Source organism: Agelaius phoeniceus, chromosome 25 (genome assembly GCF_051311805.1).
Source record: "Agelaius phoeniceus isolate bAgePho1 chromosome 25, bAgePho1.hap1, whole genome shotgun sequence".
NCBI classification, from domain to species: domain Eukaryota; kingdom Metazoa; phylum Chordata; class Aves; order Passeriformes; family Icteridae; genus Agelaius; species Agelaius phoeniceus.
Window position 1 is genome coordinate 1,476,122 of NC_135289.1, and position 24,130 is coordinate 1,500,251.

The window sequence follows — 24,130 nt, forward strand, 5'->3', positions numbered from 1 at the left end:
GGCCGGGTGCCCCCCCGCCGGCCCGGCGCTGAGTCAGGCTGTTCCCGGCGCTCCCGGTACATCGCGTCCCCACGCCGGGCGCCTGGCACGGCGCCCGCCCGGTGCAGCTCCCGGCAGGGGCACGGCCCGCTCCGGCCTCCCGGGCTGCGGCTCCCGGCGCGGAGAGGCTGAGACCGGCTCCGAAGCCCCCGGGAGCTGCCGGAGGGGCTCCGGGGGGCGCTGGCCCCGGTCCGCTCCGTGCCCCCAACCCGCGGCTCTCCGCAAGCATTGGGGCACCTGCGGGCGATCTCCGGCAGTTCCTGGGTCTCGGATCCGTCTGGCAGGAGCATCTCCGTGGCAGGGCACAGCCGAGGGTCCTGCGGAGGATCGATCCCCCCGGTCAGCCCTGCGCCCAGCCCCGGGCAGAGGCGGCAGCTCGAACCCCGCCCGGGCAGCCCCAGGCACCCCCAGCCCTCCCCGGCGGAGGCTGGTACAGTTCGTTACGTCCAGACCGGAATGTACTTTGTGTTAGAAGTGGCCACGAGCCAGGAAGGCAAAGCCGGACTTTATTTATCCTCCCTGCTCCGGCCCCGCTGCTGCATCCTGCCCTTGCTCGTGTGGGGCTGCGTCTCCGGCAGGGCTGGGGGAGCCCTGCGCTCTGTCCGCCTCTCTGCTGCTCATTGCCAGCCGGGGAAGGCAGCGATTTTTCCCTTTTCCTCAGAAGGAAAATAATGTGGGGGAATATTTGTGTCTTTTCGTCTGGTGAAAGCTGTCCCGGTATCTGGGAGGAAGCGCCGTGAGGAAGATGGGAGCTCAGGGATGGATCTGGGGTCAGGGAAGCCTCTGGAAGGAGGTGTCCCTGTCTGCTGGCTTGGGGGCTTTTTGCAACAAGGGCCAGGATTTGGGCCACAATCTGGTAATTTATGGGCTGGAGATGCACCTGGAAAGACCCGGCAGGGTAGGGCAGGACAAGGCCTGTGACAGAGCAGGGACTTCTCTGGGGGTCCCCATGTGCCAGGGGGATGTGTTGGCCCCTGGGCTGTTAAAAAGTCGTGTTGGGAGCCATGAATCCACCCAGAGAGGGGGAGGCTCAGGAGGGATGAGAGGGGTTGCCCCAGGCTGGGTCTGGCCGATCGTTTCACAGCCAGCATCCCCCTCCGGCCTTTCCTCAGGGACATCTGGGGGAATGAGGGAAATGTCCCATTTCATACAGAAAGCGCCTCCCCATCTGCTCTAGGGATCCGCAGGCTCCACAGTCCTCATGCCAAGGAGGTGCTCTTGCCCTGCTGCCCCATGTCCCCATGTCCCCATGTCCCCACGTCCGTCCGTTCCTGCCGGGAGCTGCACCTACAGCCGGTGGCAAGGACACGGTGTTCTGCTGTTCTGCTGCTCTGCTGCTCTGCTGCTCTGCTGTTCTCTGCCTCCTGTTGTGCAAGCCCTGGCTGCACCTCCCGTAAACACAGAGCTTCCCACGAGCACGGCCCCGCTCCTGCCGCGCTGCCCCCGCCGCTGCCAGCGGCAAACGGGGCCCCCGAGGGGTGCACACGCCATGGGGTGGGTGAGGGTGGGCAAAGCCAGGCTCCAAAAAAGCTGCTTTGATCCCCAAAATGGGCAATGGTGGGCTGGGTTCTGGGGGAAGGGTGGGTTTGATGCCCCGGGAAGGATTCCTGCCCCCGGGAGGATCCCTGCCCCCAGGACCACGGGTTTGTGCTGCCACACACGAAAGGAAACGGAGAGAAAAGAGAAAAGCCACTTCCTCCACTCTCGAGAGATTCACTGATGTGGCTCCTCACGGCTCAGCCAAGGTGCAGGGACTCCTCTGCTCCCCACGCTCTCCAGGCAGATTAACGCTGGTTATTTTTAGCAGAAGACAAGGATGAATAAAAATATCCCCTGCTTTATTTTAATAATTTTTTTTCTCTCTCTCTGTTTCAGGAAGGCTGCTCTCACCTCACACGAGGTGCTCGGGAGCAGGTGCCTTGGCTTTGCTCCCTGCTCCCAGACTTTCCCCGAGGCTCCCTGTCCTTCAGGAGCTGGGCTCAGGGCTGGGGCAGGACATGTGTGGCCAGCTGGAGGGCGAGGGGGAACAAGCAGTACCCCTGGCAGGCGTCACAAAGCCAAACAGGATTATTTATGGAACAGATTTCCTCCAGGTTGTGTTACAGGGCTGGGGGAGAACGGGGCAGACCCCAGCACCAGGTGAGTGGAGGACTTAGGGCAGCTCCCCAGCCAAGAAAGCAGAGTGAGCTGAGGGGTCTGGCACTGGCAGAGCAGTGATTTGGAAGATGTCTTTTATTTTCTAAAAAAGCAACTCTGATCTTTATTCACGTGCATTTTTTGGGGGTGCTTTCTATGCAAACAAAACTACCATTTTTGTAGTACAAGGACAAAGCAGGCTGAACCACCTCATTGGTGCCATTGGTCCCATGGGGTTTTTCAGGGTTTTGGTGTTATCTCAGAGGCCTGATGGAATTATGCTGTGGGTTTTCCTGGTATTGCAAACCCGCAATATTCTAATTTTGTTTTGTAAATGAATATTTAAAGATCTTGGAAATTTAAAGCCGGGAGGGAAATGCTTGAAACCAGATGCAAGATTCACCAGGGTTATTCCAGAGGGGGGAAAATAAAATGCCATGAAAACAATTTTTTGTTTTCCTTTTCCAAAGCGGGCTTTAATTTTCACTCTGTATTTCTGATGAGTGACACCAGTGTCTAAATTACAGCTGGGGAAATCAAACTCAGCATATAGAGCAGACCTGTGAGAAAGCACCCACCAACGCAGGGCTGCCTTCAGCCTGGCCCTGAAGGTTTTATAGGATCAACCTGTGGGAATGAGGGTGCAGGCTGGGAGCTGTGGGCACTCATTACAGCACAAACCTGGTAAAAAATGACCACTTTATAAAAACACTCAGAGATGTCCCAATTTAAATCTGCCCCCAAATTATTTTGCCCCTATTGGCTCAGGCGCTGCAGCAATGAGCAGGGATGAGGTGTTCAATCACAAAAGCTCTGATTTCTAATCTCGGAGGGGGGGGTTTATTCTTGAGGCAGCTCTTGATAAAAATCTTAATTCTTTTATCCCAAACGGGAACATTTCTGCGCGTTCCAGCAGCGCTGTGTCCGCCAAACCCACAGCCATGAGGCAATTTTTCACCCTTCAGCGCGGTGTTTCCTGTAACCCCCGGAGGAGCTGCGCGGGATTGGGATGCCCTTGGGGAGCCGGGGGGAACGAGGGCACCTCGGGGGCACCTCGGGGGCACCTCGGGGGCTGGGGTGCCCTTGCGGGGGTCGCACGAAGCCGCGGGGTTGGGGACAGACAGCGAGGAGCGCTGCGCTGCATGGGGCTGAGCGCCGGGGCATGGCACGGGTCAAACAGCCCGGGGCACTTCCCGGCCCGGGCTGTCCCTGTCCCCTTTCCCTGTCCCTGTCACCTGTCCCCTTTCCCTGTCCCTGTTCCCTGTCACCTGTCCCCTTTCCCTGTCCCCCGTTCCTGTTCCCTGTACCCTTTCCCCTGTTCCCTATCCCCTGTCATTGTCCCCGTCCCTGTCCCCCTTCCTGCCCTCTGTCCCCTGTCCCTGTCCCCCGTTCCCTGTCCCCTGTCCCTGTACCCCGTCCCCTTTCCCTGTCCCCGTTCCTGTCCCCGCTCCCGCCCGGCCCCGCCGGGGCCACAGCGCTCTGATTTGCATATCCCCGCCTCCGCAGCCAATGGCAAGGTGAGAACTGGAGACGGGCAGGCGGCGCAGCCAATGAACCGCGGGCGGGGCGGGCGCGGGGCGCGGGGCGGGGCGGCCGGGCCGGGCGGGCGCGCGGGGCCACTCGGAGCCGGGCGGCGGCAACGGCGGCGACAGCGGCGGCGACAGCCCCGGCCACAGGTGGGAGCCGCGGGCTGCAGAGCCCCGCGAGCGGCTCCGAGCCCCCGCCACACCCGTGCGGGGCCGCGGGACTGCCGCGGGTCAGGCGGGGCCGGAGCGTGCGGCGGTGCGGGGCTGGGGACCCCGCGGGGACACGCGGGGGACACCGAGCGGGGCTGGGGCGCTGGGGAAGGGGATGGTGGCGTCCGCGGGGCGAGGGTGGCAGCGGGGTTTGTGCTGCATGGAGCCCCCGTGGTGCCGGCGGAGTTCCCGTGGGGATGCTCCGGCGCATCCCGGGCCGCTGCCGGTGCTGCCCGGGCGGATTCCGCTTTTCCCGGCCCCATCCGAGGCTCCCGGAGCGCTTCCTTTGACAGCGCCGAGCACAGAGACCCCGCAGGGTGCGTGCATCACTGCCCGCAGCAGGTAGAAGTGGCTGCGCAAGGTAAATGTGATTTTTTTTAAAGTTCCTGCCGTTTACCCCTCCTGTCCGGACATAAAAACTCTTGCAGAGGTTCTGTTTTTAAAAGGCGCGTTGGAGCGAGCCTGCTCTTCCCAGGAAACTGTGTTTGACACAATGGGCTGCAGGAGCTCCTGGGAGATGGCTCTGACATCGCTGTGTCCCCAGAATGCAGCTCCCAGCTGAGCCTCCGAAGCTGCACCGCATTTCTGCCCCCACCGGTGCAAATAATAAAAGTGCCCTTAAGAATAAAATATAATGGAAAGGCTCCAAAGCTGCACCGAATTGCTGCAAATAATGAAAGTACCCTTAAAAACAAAAGTACCCTTAAAAAAAAAAAACCAGCCAGGAGCTGATGCTTTATGTTTTTAAAGATAGAGTTTAAATAGTGTCTCACCCTAAGGAGCTATTAAACTTGAGGTGGGTTTGAGGGCATCACTGGGATATCAAAGCCAACCTGGGAAGTGGCATTAAAAGTTAAAACAAAGTTGAAAGCACAAATTGCTGCTTCCTTTAAAACATGAGCAAGCTGCCTCCCTTCTGCCTCCTCCCCTGTCTTGTCGAAGGGCTGAGGAGAAGAAAATCATTAAATACGTCTGGCAGAGCCTGTATCTGGCTTTTTTTTTGTTTATTTTTTTTTTTTAATAAATGCAAATAACCTCATCTTCCCAAGGCTGTTTGCCCAGCACACACTTCAGTCATGTTGGGGTCCATTCCCAGCACTGTTAGAGCACCTTCCTGCCGGGATATAAGGACAATTCCTGAGAAAAAAGCAAACTGCATCCCTCAGGAGCATCACTGCTGTGTGGTTATGTGTGTTTTAATTAATTACCTGCTTGCAGAAGGAGAAAGTTTGCTGGAAGGTTTGAGATGCTTGGCACCAAGACCTCCTCGGGCTGGCTGCAGCTCCCAGACTGGCTCAGAGGAAAAATATTTTGTAAATGGTTTGAAAAATGCTTTGTCCTCAGATACTTCTCGTTTTATACTATTTTATATCAATTTTATTTTACAGTCACTCTCGGTTACATGAATTTAAATAAAGTTGTTGCAGCCCCTTGAGGGAGCTGTGAAGCTCCTCCTGATCTTGTGCACATTACAGGGAAATAGATATTACTTAGCAAAGATTTTTTTTTTATTATTTTAGTGCTCTGTGCTTGTGGGTGTAAGGAAGTGGCCACAAGTGCTCTAACGTACAAGTTGTTCATGTAACTTGTTTTTCATGGAGCTGACAGGCTTTTTCCATAGCTAGTAATTGTGATTAGTAAGGATTTCTGATTTTGCAAGCCAGTGTGTTGGAAAATTAGGAAAATAATCGTAAAGTGACTGTCAGAAGTGAAGAGTCAGGAGCTGTGAGGAACTGCAGTTAAATCATCCTCTACCTGCAGCGTCCCATCTTTGCAAATAGCAGTATTCCTCTTAGATGGAAAAATATTCTCATTGCAAGAACTTTTTGATTTACACTAAATAAAACGAGCCTGGCAAAGAGCATCATTCCTGGGATGTGCCACCATCCCAAAAGGAGCCCAGGTGGGCTCGTCCCTGCCCAGCCCAGGTGCTGCACACCAGTGTGTGTGTGTGTGTGTGTGTGCCAGAGCTGCCCTGGGCTGGCAGGGGGAGCAGCATTGTCCCCAAACCCGCGCTGTCCCCTGCCCCTGCTGCCCCTCGCGGCCATGGCAGCGCCGCCCCGGTCCCCTCCTGCCGTTTGTCCTCTTGTGATGCTTCTCCAAGAAAGCCTCCCCTGGCACCAGAGCAGGCTGGTTTCACTGGGAATTGCCCAAAATAATTTGGCATTTATAGGCCCCTGGTGCGGCTGGTCTTGGGTGCTGGGTTATTTCTGGGGATTCCAGCCCTGGGGATGCTCCAGGTGCTGCTGAGCCCTCGTTTGTGGGGATCAATCACCAAACCCAGCGTTCCCCCTGCCAGGGGTCACCTGGCTGCAAATTGCTTGGAGAAAACCCCAAATCTGAGCAGTGAGATGTTTTTACAGACAAACAAACAAAAAAAAAATCAAATAAATCCAAGTTTAATTGCCACGTTTATCCCAGAGAAAAGGCTAAATCAAAACAGAATTGGCAAACAAGGAGTTTCTTGTTTATTTCTGTTTAGTATTTATTTTAGTCCCCCCCAAACTGTCACTTGAAATTCAATTTGCTCAGCACTGGTGTAGCTGCTGCCAGGAGCTGCTCTGAGTCGCCTGTGGAGGGCTTGGACTTCCCTTGGTTTGCCCTATGGGGAGGGAAACTTCACATTTAACAGCCAGAGGTGGAATATTTAATTCCAAGAAGCCTGGCTGGTCTGTTGTCCCTGCTTGTTTTGACCAGAGGAGAAAACCCAACTGAAAGGACCTCACTCATTTTTGGTGGCAGAAAACCCAGTGAGAGGGTGCCAAGGAGTGGGTAGTGGGATGTCAAGTACTTTCTCACATTTTACAGATGGTTTATATAACCTGCTTGGCTATATTATTATTTTTTTTTTCCCCTGTCCAGTTACATAATCCCAATTTATGAGAGCTTTAGGAGGTTGCATTCCCCCCTGTTTCATGTCTATATGTTACAGCCTCTGAGCTTGTTAGGGTGCCAGGCATCTCCCAGGAAGCTCAGGCTGGTGTGGAACAGCCCTTTATACCCTCATTATTACCATAGTTCCTGGATTATTTTGTTTTAGCCATCACCAAAACGTGCCAGCCCCTCAGGAGCAGGATGGGTGCAGGCTGCTGCCTCTCCCTGCTGATGCAGAGTAAAAGCTTTGGGCCTTCCTGGTTTTTCCAATGTTTTGAGGATCTGTTCTGTGATTTTTTTGTGGTGGAAGCAGCTGAAATCCTTGCTGGGGCCAGGGGTGGCTTTGGGGACAGGTAGGAAAGGAGCTGCAGAGCATCCCTGTGCAGAATCCTCAACCTTCTCCCCTGGGGACAGCAGCTACCCATAAATGTCTGTGGATTTTGTGTTCCCTGGTGTACGTTTATCCTTCAAAATAAGGGAGGAGAAAAGAAAATGCTGCTTTTTTTTTCTCTTAATTCCCTTTGATATGAAAGTGGAGGGTGTTGTGTCTGTGGGTACCCACTCTGGAGGAGATAGACCACAGGCTGCTCACCAGAGAGTTCAGAGCAGCTTTATCCCTCTGATTTTATTTTTTTTTTTTATTTTGAAGTGACCTGGGAAAACCAAGCAAGCATTTCCTTGCTAGAAAACCAGCAGAAGAGCCAGATAATTTTTAATGGGTTTATTTTGTGAACTGGGGCGGGGGATAAAACCACTCCTCTCTGAAAGTCTTTTGTGTGTTGCTGGCACGGGCCTGTTCACCTCACCCCAGGGGATGCAGAGACACTGAACCCATCTCCCTTTTGCCTGAGATATTTATTCTGGCAGGGTTAGTGACCCATCCTGCTCACTTGTTCCTCTCCCTGCAGCTGAGGAACAGCCTCTTATCCCACATATGTTAAAAAAAAAAAATCAATTAGTTATGACTTGAACCTTAAATAAAACCATTTCAGAAGTTTAAAAATGTTGGCTAGGCAGAACGATGCGGGCAGTGTGATGGGAATGTAAGTGAGCTGCACTCAGTAGTTTTCTTCTTCACTTTGCTATCCTCTTAATGGTTTTAGAACCTTCCCCTGATGGTGCTTTTGTGCTCACAGACAGATACCTCGTGGTCCTTGGGAGGTGCCTGGGGTCTGCATCCCTCTCTGAAATGTCCCCAAGGTGTGGCCGGCGCTGTTTGGTGCCAGGCTCTCCACGTTGTTCACCTGGATACAGGAAACCAGGGATTGTGCTTTGGCCCCTGGTGAGTCAGGGCTCGCCCAGGGTGCCATGGGGGCTGCTCAGGGTGCTGGGCAGTCCCAGCAGCTCCGTTTGCATTTTGGTTTTTTGTTGGAACAGGAGCTGCCCTGCCTGGCCCGCCGGGGTGTTGGCCGCTTGCACAACGCCCAGGCTAGGAAGTAAATTGATCCATGGCAGCTCTTAGTTGGTGAACAATAGGTTCAATTTTATGGCTTCCCTGTTTGTTTTGAAGGAGGTGGAGAAAATCAGGATTTAAAAAAAAAAAAAAATTAATTAACTGTGATGTACGAGTATGAGAAATGGCACTCAATGTCTAGGTGTGTCCTTATGTGTTGGGATGCAGCTGAGGTTTATGTGGAGCTGCTTGTCCATCTTAGGAAGGTCATATTTTGTTAGAAATCCCAATTTCAACTCATTACCATCACGTCCTTGGTCTCTGCTCAGCAGGCTGGCCCTGAGGTGTCTTAAAACACCCTCATCCAGGAGAAACCACTGCTCTGGTCTTCCCTCTCCTGCTGCACAGGCACAGCTTGCTCAGCAAGAAGGGATTTTATTAGAAAAAAAAGCAGTTTGTGATGGAAGGGGAAGCAATCCACTGTGGGACAGTGGAGAGAGGCAGCAGCTGCACTAATTGGGTTATTCTTCATTATCAGTCTGTGCTGGGGGATGCTGTGCAGCCCAGTGCTGCCGTGCAGCTCGAGGGGCTGAGATTTGGGGTGATGATCACCGGGATCCAGGGCCCCACATCCCCCTGCTGTGCTTTCAGATTTGTTTTTTTTTAAGCCTGACCTTTGCGTTTTCAAGAAACTCCCTCCTGTGTTGCAATCTGAAGCTTTTCGGGCTGCTGTGGTGCCGTGGAAGTGAAAGTGCTTTGTGCTAAGTGGGTCTTAGAAAACAAACCCCAGAGCAGCCAACTCTTATTTTTTTGTCATGTTAATTTTCATCCCCGTGAAGCAGTTGGACAGGATATAGCCTTGATTTATTTTTTGTAAAGCTGATGGTGAGATGCTGTTTTGTGGAAACAGGGAGTCAAACCAGATTTTGGCCATAGTGTTCATCACCCATTTCTGACCACGGTGGAGCATGATCTGTGGCTCAAAACTGCTCTGTTCTCCCTTCTTCTTCTGAAATCCTGGAATCCTGTTTTAGAATAAAAAAAGCATACGTGCTTTTTTCATCTTTTTTTCTTTTTGTCCCCCCCCCCTTTTCTCCCCCAGGTATTTCCCTGCTGTGTCTCCGGGCCTGGACTCTCCCTGCACCTTCAAACCTTCTCCGAGGATTGCATGGTGGCAAGGTGAGACCCCTCAAAGCCCTGCCCAGCCCTGCTGCTCCCCATCCCTTTCCCCTCCTGAGAGCCTCTGGGAGGGATCTGCAGCATGAAGTTTCCATTTGGAGCTGGCAGATTCCCGGTATGCCGATTTCTAGGAAACGGGGCTGGGGATGGTGTGCTTGGTGAAACCCTAGCATGTGTGATACCTGTCTGTCCTCAGCCCAGGGTCAGACATCTGCATCCCATTCTCCCCTCTGCATTTCCAGCTATTCCTCAGTGCTGGGAGACAGCAGCACCTGTGTGGAGAGGGAATTGTTAGATTAAAAGCCTTGGTTTTTGTTTATTTCTGTGCTTCTCCAACCCATCTGTGTTTCTATCCCAGGGAAATGAGCAGTGTGGATGTTCAGAGGAGGGAGGATGGTTTATCCTGGCTTCATTTACAGACTTACAGCATTAATCTTGTGGGCAGCAGCAGCAACGGGAAAGCAGGACCTGCTTGGGGTGTCAGAAACACCCAGGGGCTTTTGCACAGAGTAATTAATTAATGCCCTCCCTGTATCCAGAGTACACAAACAAGAAGATTCAGGCTCTGACACCACTAGTGAGCTTGCTGTGCTCGGTGACATCCCTGCCTGCTGTCTATTTAAACCTCAGGGAGTAGCAGATATTTTCTTTTTTTTTTTTTTTTTTTTGCCCTACAACTGTTTGTTTCAAATTAATTGAGATTTTGGCCCCTGGCCAGCCTCCTCCTGTCGCTCCAAATGGGAGATAAGTGGGAGCAGTGCACTCTTTTCTCTAACCTACTTGGAGCCGTTTTTGCTGGATGGGGGAGCTGGGAGCTCTTTCCTAACGGGGGCCACATCTCCAGAGCTGGCTCCTGGGGGCTCTTTCCTAACGAGGGCCACATCTCCAGAGCTGGCTCCTGTGGGCTCCTTCCCTCCCAGGGCTGCTGACGCAGAGCTCTCCCCTCCCGCCCGCCTTGGCCAGCTTCCCTGGATGACTCCTCTAATTGCTTACGTAGAAAAATAATGAGAAGGATGCGTAGGGTGTATTTTTAGATGTCTCTTGGTGGGATTTAGCAACTGGCAAGCCGGAGCCAGCACCTCCCTGTCCGTCTCCTGCATCCCAGCCGTGGCTGCTTGGTGGAACTGAGGAGGTTCTGTCCTCACAAGGTGGTGATGCTCGGGGAAGCTTTGCTGCTTTTTTGGGCTCCTCCTGGTCCTGGTGGGTGGGTTATGGATGATGTATCCCTGGTGCTGCAGGGCATCTGTGCTGGGAAGTCCTGAGCTGGTGCCATGCCCGTGCTGGGATGGGCACCACCTCCTCCTCACTCCTCTCCAAAAGGAAAGCTGTGGTGGTTTGGGGGGCATCCCAGCACCCCAGTCATTGAATCATGGGATGGTTTGCATCATGGGATGGCTGCATCTAGTCCAGTCCCCCCACCATGAGCAGGGACACCTTCCACTAGACCAGGTTGCTCAGGGCTGCGTCCAAACTCACCCAAATGTTCTTCCCAGGAATGGGGCATCCATCACCCTTTTGGGTAACCAGTGCTTCACCACCCACATCATCAAACATTTCTTCCAAAGCAACCATGGCATGTTTTCCAATAAATACCTGTGAAATAATGGGTCTCACCACAGGTTGCTTTGCTTTTTAAATCCTATTTTTAAAAGATGGTCCCATCTGAAACCCCAGCAGCGCGGAGCAAAGGGAGCAGAATCCCATTAAATATCACCCGAAAGACTGTGATAATTGAGCCTTGCAACAAGTAGTTCCCTTATTTTTCTCTTTGCTTCTTCCATTTCAGGGCTCTTTGTGTCTCAGTGGCTTCCTGTGCTGGGGGGGCCGGGCTCCAGTCCTTCCCTTTCCACCCGGGTGCGAGGAAAGCAATTCTTCTTGCAGTGCGACTTATCTCTCCTTGGAGCTGAAAACATCCTTTCTTTGCTCCTTTTGAATCCCCCAAATGAATGATTTCTCCTGCTGGTTAACATCAGCTTCCACGCTGAAGACTGTGGGAAAGTTTCACAATTACAGTGGCTTTAATAGATCTGGTTTATGTCTTAAAAATCCCATCGCTTTCTAATTCTCCGTCACATGTTTCCTTGATGATGTGTCACCCAGCAGTGCAGCTACCAAAATAGCCCCATGGTCTGAAGGAAATCATCAGGAAATATGTTTCTGAAACTGTAGGCAATTCTTTTTTTCACCAGGAACCATTGGAAAAAGTCTGTGTTCAATGGAAAACGTGGCTTTTCTGGCACCTTGGCTGCTTATGCGGTGACATTTGGGAGCACAGTGCTCCAGCAGTTTGCCCAAAAACCCCTCAGCTCCTTAGATTGCTGCTATGAATTTTCTCTTTATCCACCCAAATAGCTGGGATTCTTTTGGTGTTGGGCTTGCTTTAATTTTGGGGGAAAAAGCTTCCTTGTGCATTGTGTTTCCATGCAGGGTGCCAAACCCTTTCCTCTTGCAGCACCTGCCGGGCTGACGGGGTGTGTGCTGTGTCCCCCCAGGTCCAAGGAGACCATGACCACTGATGAGGCCACCAAGAGCGAAGGGGAGGTGCAGGCAGCAGCTCTGGCTGAGCGTGGGGAGGACATCACCCCATCCAAGGACCGAGGGGTTCTGAAGGTGAGGGGGATCTGCACTCTCCTGCCTTCCTGCGCTGTGGTCACCTCGCTGGGCTGCATCCCCAGCCCTCAGGGTCACAGCTCCGGGGCTCTAGGATTGAGTTCTTTCATTTCCAAGGCAAAGAGGATGAGCATTGCTTGGAGTAAAGGAGAATGGAGTGGTGGTTGAGGCTGGTGGGCCCAGGCTGCTCCATGAATTTCACTGCTATTGTGTTCCTAATCAGATTATTAGCTGTAAATCCACAAAGCATTTCTGTGTGTGACTCACAAACATTAGAAAGAGCACATTACTGAGGTCATCCAGTCTGCTCCACAGCCCCTTTTTCATATTCAGGGCCGTTTCTGGATAGTTCTGCTCCTCAGCACTTACACTTCTCCACTTGAATAGGACCTTTCCTCCAAGAATAGCATCCTCCCCTGCTCCATCCTCAGCTCGAGAACTGCTTGTTCCCGGCTGCAGCCTTCAGAAAAAAGTGTTGACAAGGAGTGAGTAGTGAACTGACACACCCCTGTGAGTAAAATGTGAGTAAAATGGACAGAGTGGAGCTGCCCTCACTGCAGGTTTGGAGCCGTGGTGTTTATCCTCCCAGTGTGGACTGCTCTCTGCTCCCAGCCCAGCTCCCAGCTCCACTGCTGTGGCTCCACTTTGAGATTTGTTTTTAGGAGCTGATGATGGGCAAATTTAGGGGCCAACTGAGTAGCTCCCTCCTGTTGCTCAGGGCAGCACTGGGGTGTATATGTGTGTGTGTATGTATATATATATATATATTTATGTAAATGCCTGTGTGTGTATCTCCCTCCCCCTCCATATGCACCCATGGCCCAGCTCACAGGTGGTTTCTCTCTCTCAGATCATTAAGAGACCTGGCAGTGAGGATGAGTGTCCCATGATTGGAGACAAGGTTTATGTGCACTACAAAGGGAAATTGGCCAACGGGAAGAAGTTTGACTCCAGCCGTGACCGGAACGAGCCCTTCATCTTCAGCCTGGGCAAGGGTGAGCTGCTCCAGGGCTCCATCCCTGGGATGGTGGAGGCTGGGATCAGCCCAGGATCACCCTGATCCTGCTGCAGGACAGCACCAGCCCTGCCTTAAGTCACTGGTGAACGTGGGGTTGCTTTGGGTGCATCCTTGCTGCACCCAGGCTGGGTTTGTTCCTGGGCTGCTGCTTGCTCCCTCCTGCTGACACCTGCCTTTCTCCTAGGTCAGGTCATCAAGGCTTGGGACATTGGGGTGGCCACCATGAAGAAGGGAGAGATCTGCTACTTGCTCTGCAAACCTGAGTACGCCTATGGCTCTGCTGGCAGTGCCCCCAAAATCCCCTCCAATGCCACCCTCTTCTTTGAGGCAAGTAATGATGGTGAGCTGGTGTGTGGATGAGTAAGCTCGCTCCCTTTCTGCCTTGCCAGCCAGCTCAGAAATAAAAATTTTAAAATTATTAATAATAATAATAATAATAATAAAAAAAAACCCAAAGCCCAAACAACAACAAAAAAATCCACAACAAGAAAAAAAAACCAACAAGCCAAATTGGATTCCTGAAATGTGTCCCTCTGCTCCAGGAACTGCTGCCAGGGCTTTCTCAGAAATGTGTGTCTGAGCAGGAAGGCTGGGACTGAAACTCCAGTTTAGCAGAGTCCTGGTGCTGGGGCAGGGAGTGGGCAGATTCCTGGTTTCAACATGCACAAGGGAAGGAGAAAGCAGCTGGGAAATGCCTCCAGGTGCTAAAAAACCATTAGTGCTGAGGGGTGGTAGGCAAGTTAAGGTTTTGGCACAGAGGGCTCCCTGAGCAGGGCTCGTTGGGACATGGAAGGACAGAGTCTGTCCTAAATTAAGGCTCAGGCCTTCCAAGTCTAGTGTGGACTAAGCTGAGGGTCAGAGCTGGTCCCATCAGAGGATGAAGGGGAAGCTCCTGCTCACTCTGAGGGATTTTCACATCATCTTCCAGCAGCAGCTGTGTTGTACCCTTACAGGTTCAATAAACTTATTTTTGCTGTTACTTTGTGTTATGCTTCAGGTACTGGATGTGTCCCAGTTTCTAATAAATCCTGTGTATTATGCTGTGGTTTTTGGATCTGGGTTTTATGGGCAACTTCTGCTCGTCAGCTGAAAGGAGAATTAGCTGGCTTGGTTCTCCAGCCAGGGGATGAACTGCTGCTTTGTGGCTCTCTGTTGTTTTTCTCTTCTCCTTTCCCTTTCCCTACTCTCTGCCCACTTTTTCCTTTATTATTTTTCAGGTCGAGCTGCTCGACTTCAAAGGCGAGGACTTGTTTGAGGATGGAGGAATAATCCGGAGGATCAAGAGGAAGGGGGAAGGTTACTCCAACCCCAATGAAGGTGCTACCGTGGAGAGTGAGTGCTGCTCCCTCCTGGGACAGGCAGGGCTCGGTCCTGAGCTGATCCCTGTCCTGAGCTGAGCCCTGGCAGTGCACAGGCTGGAGGTGGCTGGTGGGAGGCAGTGACACCCACCCAGGGCCAGGTGGGCTGGAGAGCAGCTGGGGATGCTCCTCTGAGCTCTTGTGAAGTATTTTGGACGCCCAGCAGTTTCTTTGGCCTCCTCATTCCAATGTTGGTGGTATTTTTGGGAGGGGCTCTCATCATCACATTTCTCACAGAATGGGGCTTTTTCCTTCTCTTATGGCCACAGGGCTGCTGATGGCAGGGGACTGAGGCTGAGGTGGTCTCAGCTGACACAGGAGGATGAGGAGCTCCCATCCCATTGGGCTCTCCCTCTTCTGGTCCCATTTCTGCAGCAGACATTTCATGGGGCTGGACAGGCGAGAGCACACTGGGGTTTGGGGTTTTTTCCTTCCTAGGATCTGCTCAGACACACACACACAGGGCTCGCTCCATATGGGAGGCCTTTTACTTTCATTTCTTAATTCCAGAGCTTGTGTACACAAAGATCCTAAAGTCCCTTTATCAACTGAGAAATTGAATCTGAGCTGTGAGAGCTTACCAAGCTCACAGCTTTAAGTGGCTGGTTCTTCTAACGAGACTCTTTTAGGGAAAAATGAGATTTCGACTCAAATTCTACAGTCTGAGCAGTGGTCACTGTGCTGGGGGTGGCACAGTCCACCCTGGAGCAGGGCTGTGATGGTTTACCTCAGCTGTGTAGTTTGGGAGGTGCTGGAATTAGGCTGGGATAAATCAAGTACCTCCGGGTTTTTATAGGCTTTAAGTTTTACAGACCCTAAATCCCAGCTCTGGTCCCTAAAACCTGTGCTGCAGTTGAAATCTGGCATTCCAGCTTTTGTTACATCCTTTCCCCCCACACCCCTCCTCCTTCTCCGTTTTTAATCTGAGTACAAATTGCTGTCAGCACATCAAGTTCGTGTGCCAGCCGCACTCAGTACACTCTGTTCTCAGCTCTTCAAAAACAAAATCGCTGCAGGCACTGAGAGAACAATAAGTCAGAGCTGCAACCGGAGTGATGTTCCTTCAGTGACTTTTTTTTCTCTGTAATCCAAGAGCGGCTGAACCAGCTGACCCACTCCTGGAAACCCGAGCTGAGATTTTCCCCTCCGTGCTCGGCGGATTTTCTGTGCAATTAAAACGGAGCAGAACTATCCTTGGAAGGAAGGATCACAACATCCCCTTGTGCATCCTGTTTTAAAGCGGATCCTCCCATCACCACCACATTCCACAGGGGATGTGGGACCTGGGGGAGCTGTCGTGCTGCTTTTGGGGTCAGGTGTCATGGATCTGTGCTGGCCAGGAATGTGCAGGGAAATGCATGGTGCTGTGGGGTGGCTGGCTTACCTGTATTTTAGGCAGGATTTTCCACATTTCCTGTGCCTAAAAAAACCCGGCCAGCTTGGTTTTGAGTAGTGCAAAAGCAGAGGTTGTCCCTGGTGGAGCTGGATTTGCTTTTTGTCCTCATGCCAAGCTGGGTGAGCTCACAGCAGCCTGACTGCCGTGGTCACTGAGCACCAGTGATGGATGCAGGATGTGTCCCAGGGAGCTGGCAAGCACCTCAGCACCCATGCTTGAGTCCCAGCATGGCTTTGGTGGCAAGAGTGGGGTGACAAGGCAGAGCCTGACCTCCTGCCCCATCCTTTGGTTCTCTTATGGCACCTGGACCTGCCCTTGGAATGGGGGCTGCCAGGTCTGGCTTGGTCCATGCCTCTCCTCCTAAGCACTTCTGAGTGTCCCAAGGCAGGGGATGGACACAGATTTCCTTCAGCCCAGGCTGCAGCTCTCCTGTGCAGAGCCCAGACCCTCGTGGCTGTTTCTGGGACCCAGCTTGTCCTGCCCCTCACCTGCCCCCACAGCAGGATGCTCAGTGCCCTGCAGCATCTCAGGCTGCATTCTGTTCCCCTCAAACAAAGGTAAAGCTCATGTCTTTGCAGGCTGCAAAACCTTTAAGAACAGTTGTGAATTTTCCCTCTTACAAAGCTTTTTTTTTTGTTGTTGTTTGTTTTAGCTTTTTTTCCCCCAACAATATGTAGGAGTTCCTTTGTGAAATTGCTTTTACCCGATGCCTGCCTGCATGTGTGTATGTGCCTTTTACCCTGCAGGCAGAATGCAAAGGTTGTAAAAGCGTCCCCAAAGCCTGGAACGTCTTCAGGTTTGAATAAATAAAGAATAATCTTGCTGTGGAGAGCCAGGCCAGGAGTGCCAGGTGGAGAATGTGCCAGGTACCCAGTGTCCACTCTGCCTGCGCTTCTGCCAGCCTCTGGGGCTGGAACAGCACGGCTCCTGGTTGAAGATTAAAAATAAAAAAGTTTATCTTGTACTTTGAGTTCTCAGAGTCAGGAGAACGTGGCCTTGTTTTGGAGGCAGGAGTCAAGGCAGTATAGCACAGTATAGAAGATTTGTAATCACCGTGATAAACTCTGCGTGGCGCCGTGCCAGGAGCAATATCCAGTTCCAGTAAGGCTTGACTCGTGCACTTGAGTACGAGGGGAACATATTAGTCACGATGTTTATCTGTTGTTCGGTCCCTGCTTAGACAAGATATGCCTGCCTTGCTTTTCAGCAATGTTCCCAAGGCCTCCCCATTCCTCTTCTCCAGGCTGCCCCCAGCCCTGGGTCTTCCCTCCTCCAGGCTTTGCTGAGTTTTGGGAGGGAATGCTTTATAAAATGCTTTCTAAGACACTTTGGAGCCCACCTTTCTCCAAGGTGATTCTGGGTCATCCTGCCCCTCTTTCTCCTCTGCAGTTCACCTGGAGGGATTCTGTGGTGGCCGCAGGTTCGACTGCAAGGATGTGAAATTCGTGGTGGGCGAAGGGGAGGACCACGACATCCCCATCGGCATTGACAAGGCCCTGGAGAAGATGCAGAGGGGAGAGCACTGCATCCTCTACCTCAGCCCACGGTGAGGAGCATCTCCACAGCGATGCTGAGTGGCTCTCAGCCTGCAGCCCTTGTGGAAGATGGTGATCCTGAAAACAGAACTCTCCAGGAGAGTCTCGGAGGACACCGGCAGGAGCAGCAGGGGTGACCAGTGGCGTGTAAACAGGAATATTGAGATGATTTAAAAAAAAAAACAAAAACAGGTGAAAGGGCTTTAGCCAAGTCCAGTGTCTGAGATGAAAATGTCCCTCTGGAAATGACCAGGGCTGGAGAAAAGCCTGTGTGAAAAGAAGGCTTTGATGCAGCCAGAAGGGATGGTTCCCAATATAGGTACTGTATATCCACAGGGACCTTTGCTCATGGAGGGTAACATCACCCAACATCCCCAAAATGTTAGAAAGCCATGGGAGGCAATCTGGGTGTGCATTCATGGGTGAGCTCTGCTGAAAATGAGGTTTTTCCCCTCTCTGAGTGCCTCCCCCTGCCCTGCAGGTACGGCTTTGGTGAGGCTGGGAAGCCAAAATTCGGCATCCAGGGGAACGTGGAGCTGGTGTACGAGGTGACCCTGAAGAGCTTTGAGAAGGTGAGGGCAGAGGAGCTCCTGTCCCTGCCTGGGCTGCAGGAATGTCAGGGCCTGTGTAGCCTCCAGCCTTTGTCCCTGGCGTGGCTGCAGCCCAACCCCTGCTGAAGTGGACACGTCACCGAGGAGCTTCGTGTTCTCAATTTGTTCTTCTCTGTTGGTTTGTTTTATTCTTGTGGCTCAGGTCCAAGGCTGGGTGTCTTATTTGTTCCTAACCTTGTCCTTTTGTACTTTCTTTTTATTTTAATATTATTTTTTCTTCTTCCTTTTTTTTCCCCTCTTCTTTTTTTTTTCTCCTCATTTTTCCTTTTTTCTACTTTTTTCCCATTTTTTCTCCTTTTTCTCTCCTTTTTTTTTCCTCATTTTTTTCTCCTTTTTCCCTTTTATTTTCTTTCCCTTTTTTCTTCTTTTTTCCTCTTTTTTTTTTTCCCCTGGACTGCACAGATAAAAGCTGGTCCATCCAGACAGCCCTTGGCTGTGCCCATGAGGAGGCTGGGGATGGGATGCAGGAGAAGCCCATGGGATTTGCACATCCCTGGATGGGTCCCCTGCCTGTACCATCACTCTGGCCAAAGCAGGGGCAGGACGTGTCTCCAGGCTCTGTGGCACAGCCCTGCTGAGCCCTGAGTGTCACCACGCTGTCCCAGAGAGTGGCACGGTCCTGCTGGGGCAGGGGAGGCTGCTCTGCTCCCCTGGGAGTGCTCCAAGTGTTCCTTTGCAGGCCAAGGAGTCGTGGGAGATGGACACCAAGGAGAAGCTGGAGCAGGCAGCCGTGGTCAAGGAGAAGGGCACGATGTACTTCAAGGTTTGTGAACTTGGGGGTGGCAGAGGCAGAGGAGGGGAGCTGGGGCTGAATTTGGCAGCCATCAGTGTCACAGAAGCCATGTGCCCCCAGACAGGGCTGGGGAGGGCGAGTCCTGCCCTCCCTCTGCCTTTTTCTCACTCCTTGATGCTCCCTGAGATATCTCATCCCTTCCCAGCATTGCCTTGGCTCTGTGAGGACAGCAGATCAAACCCTTCCCAGCCAGGGCCAAAGCTGAGGGGCTTTGCATTCCCCTTCCCAGCTGGGGCATCCCAGCTCCCCACTGTTGTGGCTCAGCTTTTCCCAAACCTGCTGCTTCTGCAGGAGTTGGGATCCTCCTCCTTCCCTGTATTTGCTGAACAGCCCACATGCCACTTGTCCCCTGCTCACGGGACATTCCAGGGGCAGCCTGAGCCTCTCTTTTTGCTCCCTTTCAGGAAGGCAAGTACCTGCAGGCAGTGATTCAGTATGGGAAGATTGTGTCCTGGCTGGAGATGGAGTATGGCTTGTCTGAAAAGGAGTCTAAGGCCTCTGACTCCTTCCTGCTGGCTGCCTTCCTCAACCTGGCCATGTGCTACCTGAAGCTGCGCGAGTACGCCAAGGCTGTCGAGTGCTGTGACAAGGTACGGGGGCCCTGGTGCCATCCCTGGCTCGCCAGGAACCGATGCCTTTATGGGCTGCCTAAAAACAGAGACCAGATAAAATTAAGGGAATAAAAAGCATTTATATTTATTGAAGGGACTTGAGGTGTGTTTAGGGGCTACACCCAAAAAAAAATGGACAATGATGGGTCACGAGTTCTCACTTGGCCATTTTCATATTGGGGGTTAATCTTCCAATTGCAGCTTCAGGAAATGAAGTAATTTACTCCAAGTTTTCTCCCCCCCAACTCACTTTTGTTTCCATCTCTTGTGGCCTGAGGCAGTGAGGTGTCCTTGATTCCAGGCCTGGAGAGGAATTGTTGTGTCTGACCAAAATGGGAGAACAGCAGCTAGCACTGTATATGGAGTTTAGAGTTATACACTAAAGAATTACAGGATTACAAGTATATGAAAAATATAAAAGCTAAAGTCCTGAGGCATCAGCATGAGCCTGGAGGATGAAGCATCCTCTTCTCCTGCATATTCTCATTGGGAGTTTGGTGGAGTTTTTAAAAATTTCACATAAGAAGGAATACCCCTGCCACACTCAGGGGTACTTCAAGCAAGTAGAGATAATAAAACTATATTAATGATGTCCCAGCTGCTGATGGAGATGAGGCAATTTTTGTCGAGCAAGATGCAAGTGCTCTGGAGATTTGAAGCCACCTTGTCCTAAATTTGACAGATTTATTGAGGCTTCAGCTGTGGGGGAATCTCTTGGGAAGGATCTGAGATGTTAACAGACCTGTGTATGTGTTCCCAGGCTCTGGGGTTGGACCAGGACAATGAGAAAGGCTTGTACAGGAGGGGTGAAGCCAGGCTATTGATGAACGAGTTCGAGCTGGCCAAATGTGACTTTCAAAAAGTGCTGGAAGTGAACCCACAGAACAAAGCAGCGAAATCCCAGATCTCTGTGTGCCAGAAGAAAACCAAGGAGCACAACGAGAGGGACCGGAGGATCTACGCCAACATGTTCACAAAGTTTGCAGAGAGGGATGCAAAGGTGAGTGTTGCTCGTTCCTGGCCATCCAGGGTTGTGCTGAGGGATGCTCCAAAGGTTTGTGATGAGAAGAGATGGGTTAAACCAAATTAAATTAGAGATCAGGATGGAGCCTGGATAGATTAAATTACAGGTCAGGATGGGATAGAGCCTGCTGCAGTGGGAAGAAGTGTTTTACTTCTTGGTCTCTCCTATGCAGAGTGTGCCATCAGGTGCTCAATCATCAATAAAAGCATTTGCAGTGTGAGCTCACAGGGGCTGATAACAGGGCTGGCATTGGTGTTTAACTTGGCTGCTCCCAGCTAGTGGCTGTTGATGGTGGCCAGTAAAATGAAATATCATTCCATCTCTGGTGGAGTATTTTGAGACATGATAGTGTGGATTTCCTGAAGCTGGTAAGGCAATACCTGCTCCTCTGCCTGGGTGGAGAGATCGCTGTCTCAGAACAGGCTCTCATCCAAAATTCCACTGAACAAAACCCGCTGTACTGTAATGAGAGAGGACACGGCTTTGCAAGCCATCTGCATGGGTCATTTTTAGTATAACCTCTTCTGAAGCAGTGTCTGGAGGTGGAGGCTGTGGATTTAGTGACTGGTGCTGCCCCTGGGGAGCAGCATGCTGGGGCAACCAGCTTGGGCAAGGATCAGGGCCAGCTGCTGGCACTGAGCTTGGCTTGTGTGGCCAGCTGTGATGGGCACAGTCACTGCTGGGGCTGGCAGAAGGCTTCCCTGAGCCTGAGTGCTGCTCTCCTGCACTCTCTTAATGGGCTGCACCCATGGCTCAGTCCTGTATCTCCACTCTGACCCTGCTGCCTTACCTCCTCATCCCTCTTTTCCCTGTCCGTCCATCCATCCATCCATCCATCCATCCATCCATCCATCCATCCATCCATCCATCATCCATCCATCCAGGCTCACTCTGTTCCATCCAGAGCTCACCCTGCTTCTGGTGAGGTGGGACACATCATTCCCAGGGCTCCCACACCTTCCCCAAAAGCTTTAACCTCCACCAGCCACTAAGCCATGGAAGCAGAACCCACCAGCGGGAGCTGCACTGCTCGATGGGCACGGGGGAGTTGTGGGGGGCAATTTTACCTCTCCCCTTCCAGGCTGGGCTGCCTGAGCCTATTCCCAGCATCCCTGTCTCCTGCCTGCCCCTTCCCTCTCCCCTTTCCAGCTCAGTGTGTTTTATTTGCTGTTTGGCAGGAAGCAGCCAGCAAAACCGGTGTGGGAAAAGCAGCAGAGAAGGCGGCGTGCGGAAAAGGACCCAAAACTGCTGGCGCTGAAGGTGAAGAGGCTGAAGGACACGTATGATGGAGGAGGAGGGGATGGCATAGCCTCCTGCCCTCGGCCCACACTGAAAAAGGTTGCTGCCAAACCTTGGGACTTGCCAGTGTCTCCTTGTAAAGCTTGTTACAGTTTGTGTGATCGTGGAAGCCAAAAGCGCCTCGCAAAGAAAAGCAACCCCGTCCCACCGCCCTGGGTGCTCTGGGGGCAGAGCAGGAGTGGCAGGACACCGTGGGACCACTGCACGTGGAACAAATGCCCTTTGAACAGCAGGAAAAAGAAAAGAAATTATGATGATGATAAATTAAAACGCTTGGCTCCTGGGAGGTTTCCGTAGACAGCTTGCTCCAGCTCCCTGGGCTTTGTGTCCACTCTCAGCACAGCATCCCCTGAGAGGAGCTGGGACGTGGGACGTGCTCCTTGTACCCTGCAGTGCTGCCTCTGGGTGTCCCAGCACAGCCAGGGGCAGGGATTGGCTTTGTCCCCTGCTGACTCCTTGCCTGTGGCCAAAGGTTGCAGGGCAGAGCCAGGATGAGAACCCACATGGCCTCTGTGCAGCCCCTGGGTGCAGGGACATCTTTAGCCTTTAAAGCACTGTTTGGGGAGGGGGGAACACACAGATTTTACCTTCTGAAGGAGCTGGTTCCTGTTTCTTTAGAGAGCAAAAAAGCCTGTCCAGCTTTGCAGGTGCTCAACCCACAGCCTGCACCCCATGCCTTGGCTCCCAGCTTTAAATGGGAGTTTTATTGCTTTTATTGGGATCTGGATGTGGGGAAAATAAAAGAGCAGGTGGACACGTGGTTCAGACAGGCAGTGGCTGGGTCTGAGCTGGTGCCATGGGTTTGTCACTGAGCAGTTTCCCATGGTGAGGGGGTCCTGGGTGCACAGTGTGTCCCTGCCCCAGAGCTGCTGCTGCCTCCTCAGCCATCAGCCCTGTCCATCCTGAAGGGACACTGTCACTACCCCATGAGAACAGCTTTCCAGTTGTTATTTTTCCTGTCTCTATAATAATACCCCTTTTGGAGCTTGAAAATAAACAACTGAAAGAAAAAGGAAAAAAATAAATAAATAGTCTTCTTTCTCTGGATCCTGCTCAGCAAATGGGGTGGCTGTGGGGAGGATGGGTGGGTGCTCCTTGTGGGGGAGATGCCCCAGCAGTTGAGGAATTATTGGTGTCTCCAAGAGCTGCTGCTGCCCCTTTTTCTCAGTGCCATTGTTCTCTGGAGAGCCAGCAATCCTTGCTTGGGAAGGGCCTGGCTGGGGGATGCTCTTTGGGGATCTCAGCTGTTTTTCCAGCCTGGGAGGTTTATCCTTATGCTTTTTTCCTCTGCCCCACAGTGTATTGTTTTGGGAGGGGTTTTCCTGAGGGTCAGCTGAGTGGGTGGAGGGGTTATTTGTGCCCCTTGAGTGGGCAGAGAACAGAAAGCTGAGCCAGTGGGGTACTAGGACTGCCCATCCCTCTTTTATACCCCCCTCCACAATCTTGGCAGGCTAAGCCAGATTTGGTTAAAATTCCTCTCCTCTAGTCCCATCAGGTGGTACCTGGAGCATCATTTCTCAAGCCTGTCTGTTTTCCCACCTGCAGCAGTGGCACAGCATCCACACGGCTGCTCCAGCTGCTCATCCTTTTAAACAGCAGGAATTTTCTACCACCATGGGATGCCCCTCCCTGGAGGCTGCTGTGAGACCCAGAACCTCTGCAAAACCTGGGCTTTTCGCTTTTTCTTGCAGGGCAAAAAGTCCTTTGGGGGCAGCCCAAGCCACATTTTCCATAGGAAATAATCTCAACAGGAAAAAGCAAAAACAAACAAAAAAAAGGCAAAAAACCCCAACTTGCTTTGCAGTTTTTGGGCTTGCTCCCCGTTTTTAAGCAGATTTTTGGTTTATTTTGGCTTGGTGCTTTTCTGTCCCTTGGAAGAGAAATGGAACTCGTGTGGGTGATGAGGTTTAGAGATGAGAGGGAAACCAGGAGGGTTTTGTAAGGAGGATTAAGAAGCTGCCGGTGCCGGTGGGTGTGCAGTGCTCAAATGCCATCTAGTGGCACCAGGCTCGGGCTGGGGGTCTGGGGGGGACTGTGGTGGGCTGGGCAAGGCCAAGGGTCCCTGGGGACACTGGGGACACTGGGGACACTTGGCCTGTCTGGCTTTGCAGCCCAACACCATCCATGGGGGCCTCTGAGGAGGAGCAGCAAGAGTTAAGTGGTGCAATGAGGAGGTGAGGCACGAGCAGGAGATTATGAAACACATCCAAAGAGACCTCGGGAGGTGGGACAGGGGTCAGGGCAGAGCAGGGCTCAGCACAGGAACCCTTACACTGCCCAGAGCAGGGATGCTGCTTTCCCCTGGATGGGCTCTCCATGCACAGTTCACACAAAACGCCCAAATCCTGCTCTTCACTCGCCAAGGAGACATTTCTGGGTGAAAACCAAAGATACCCAGGGAGGATAACCCTAAACACGGTCAGAGAGCCACTCCTCTGCCCACTGCTGTGCTGTGCCAGGGACCCCAACCAGCCAGGGGGGAACCTGTGCACCCCAAAAGGGTTTGGGGTCTGGCTGA

The 24,130-nt window shown here is 52.3% G+C and overlaps 1 protein-coding gene and 1 long non-coding RNA gene across 3 annotated transcripts; both read left to right on the forward strand.

Annotated features, from left to right (window-relative positions):
* On the forward strand, positions 1-2,622 carry LOC143695689 (uncharacterized). The gene is made up of 2 exons (XR_013185163.1): positions 1-1,533; positions 1,915-2,622. It is a non-coding gene; the product is annotated as an uncharacterized LOC143695689 (long non-coding RNA).
* A 1,149-nt stretch (positions 2,623-3,771) lies between these two features.
* Positions 3,772-22,635, forward strand: FKBP5 (FKBP prolyl isomerase 5). Of its 2 annotated transcripts, XM_054648739.2 has the most exons (12): positions 3,772-3,851; positions 9,281-9,357; positions 11,850-11,967; positions 12,818-12,962; positions 13,170-13,312; positions 14,203-14,317; positions 17,129-17,285; positions 17,756-17,846; positions 18,565-18,648; positions 19,083-19,268; positions 20,050-20,289; positions 21,492-22,635. In XM_054648739.2, exons 2-12 carry the CDS (start codon positions 9,347-9,349, stop codon positions 21,597-21,599), a joined length of 1,398 nt encoding a protein of 465 aa, XP_054504714.2. In that variant the 5' UTR covers positions 3,772-3,851; positions 9,281-9,346; the 3' UTR covers positions 21,600-22,635. The 2 variants fall into 2 exon arrangements, with proteins under 2 accessions (XP_054504714.2, XP_077046627.1); XM_077190512.1 differs by lacking the exons at positions 3,772-3,851; positions 9,281-9,357 and adding an exon at positions 12,301-12,452 and having other exon boundaries at positions 11,848-11,967.
* Positions 22,636-24,130: the final 1,495 nt, after the last annotated feature.

Bases quoted from the DNA above. Each gene is read 5' to 3' on its own strand.
- FKBP5 (XM_054648739.2), top strand. The intron at 13,313-14,202 runs GCAAGTAATGAT...ATTATTTTTCAG, and splicing joins ATGCCACCCTCTTCTTTGAG to GTCGAGCTGCTCGACTTCAA. The intron at 19,269-20,049 runs GTACGGGGGCCC...ATGTGTTCCCAG, and splicing joins CTGTCGAGTGCTGTGACAAG to GCTCTGGGGTTGGACCAGGA.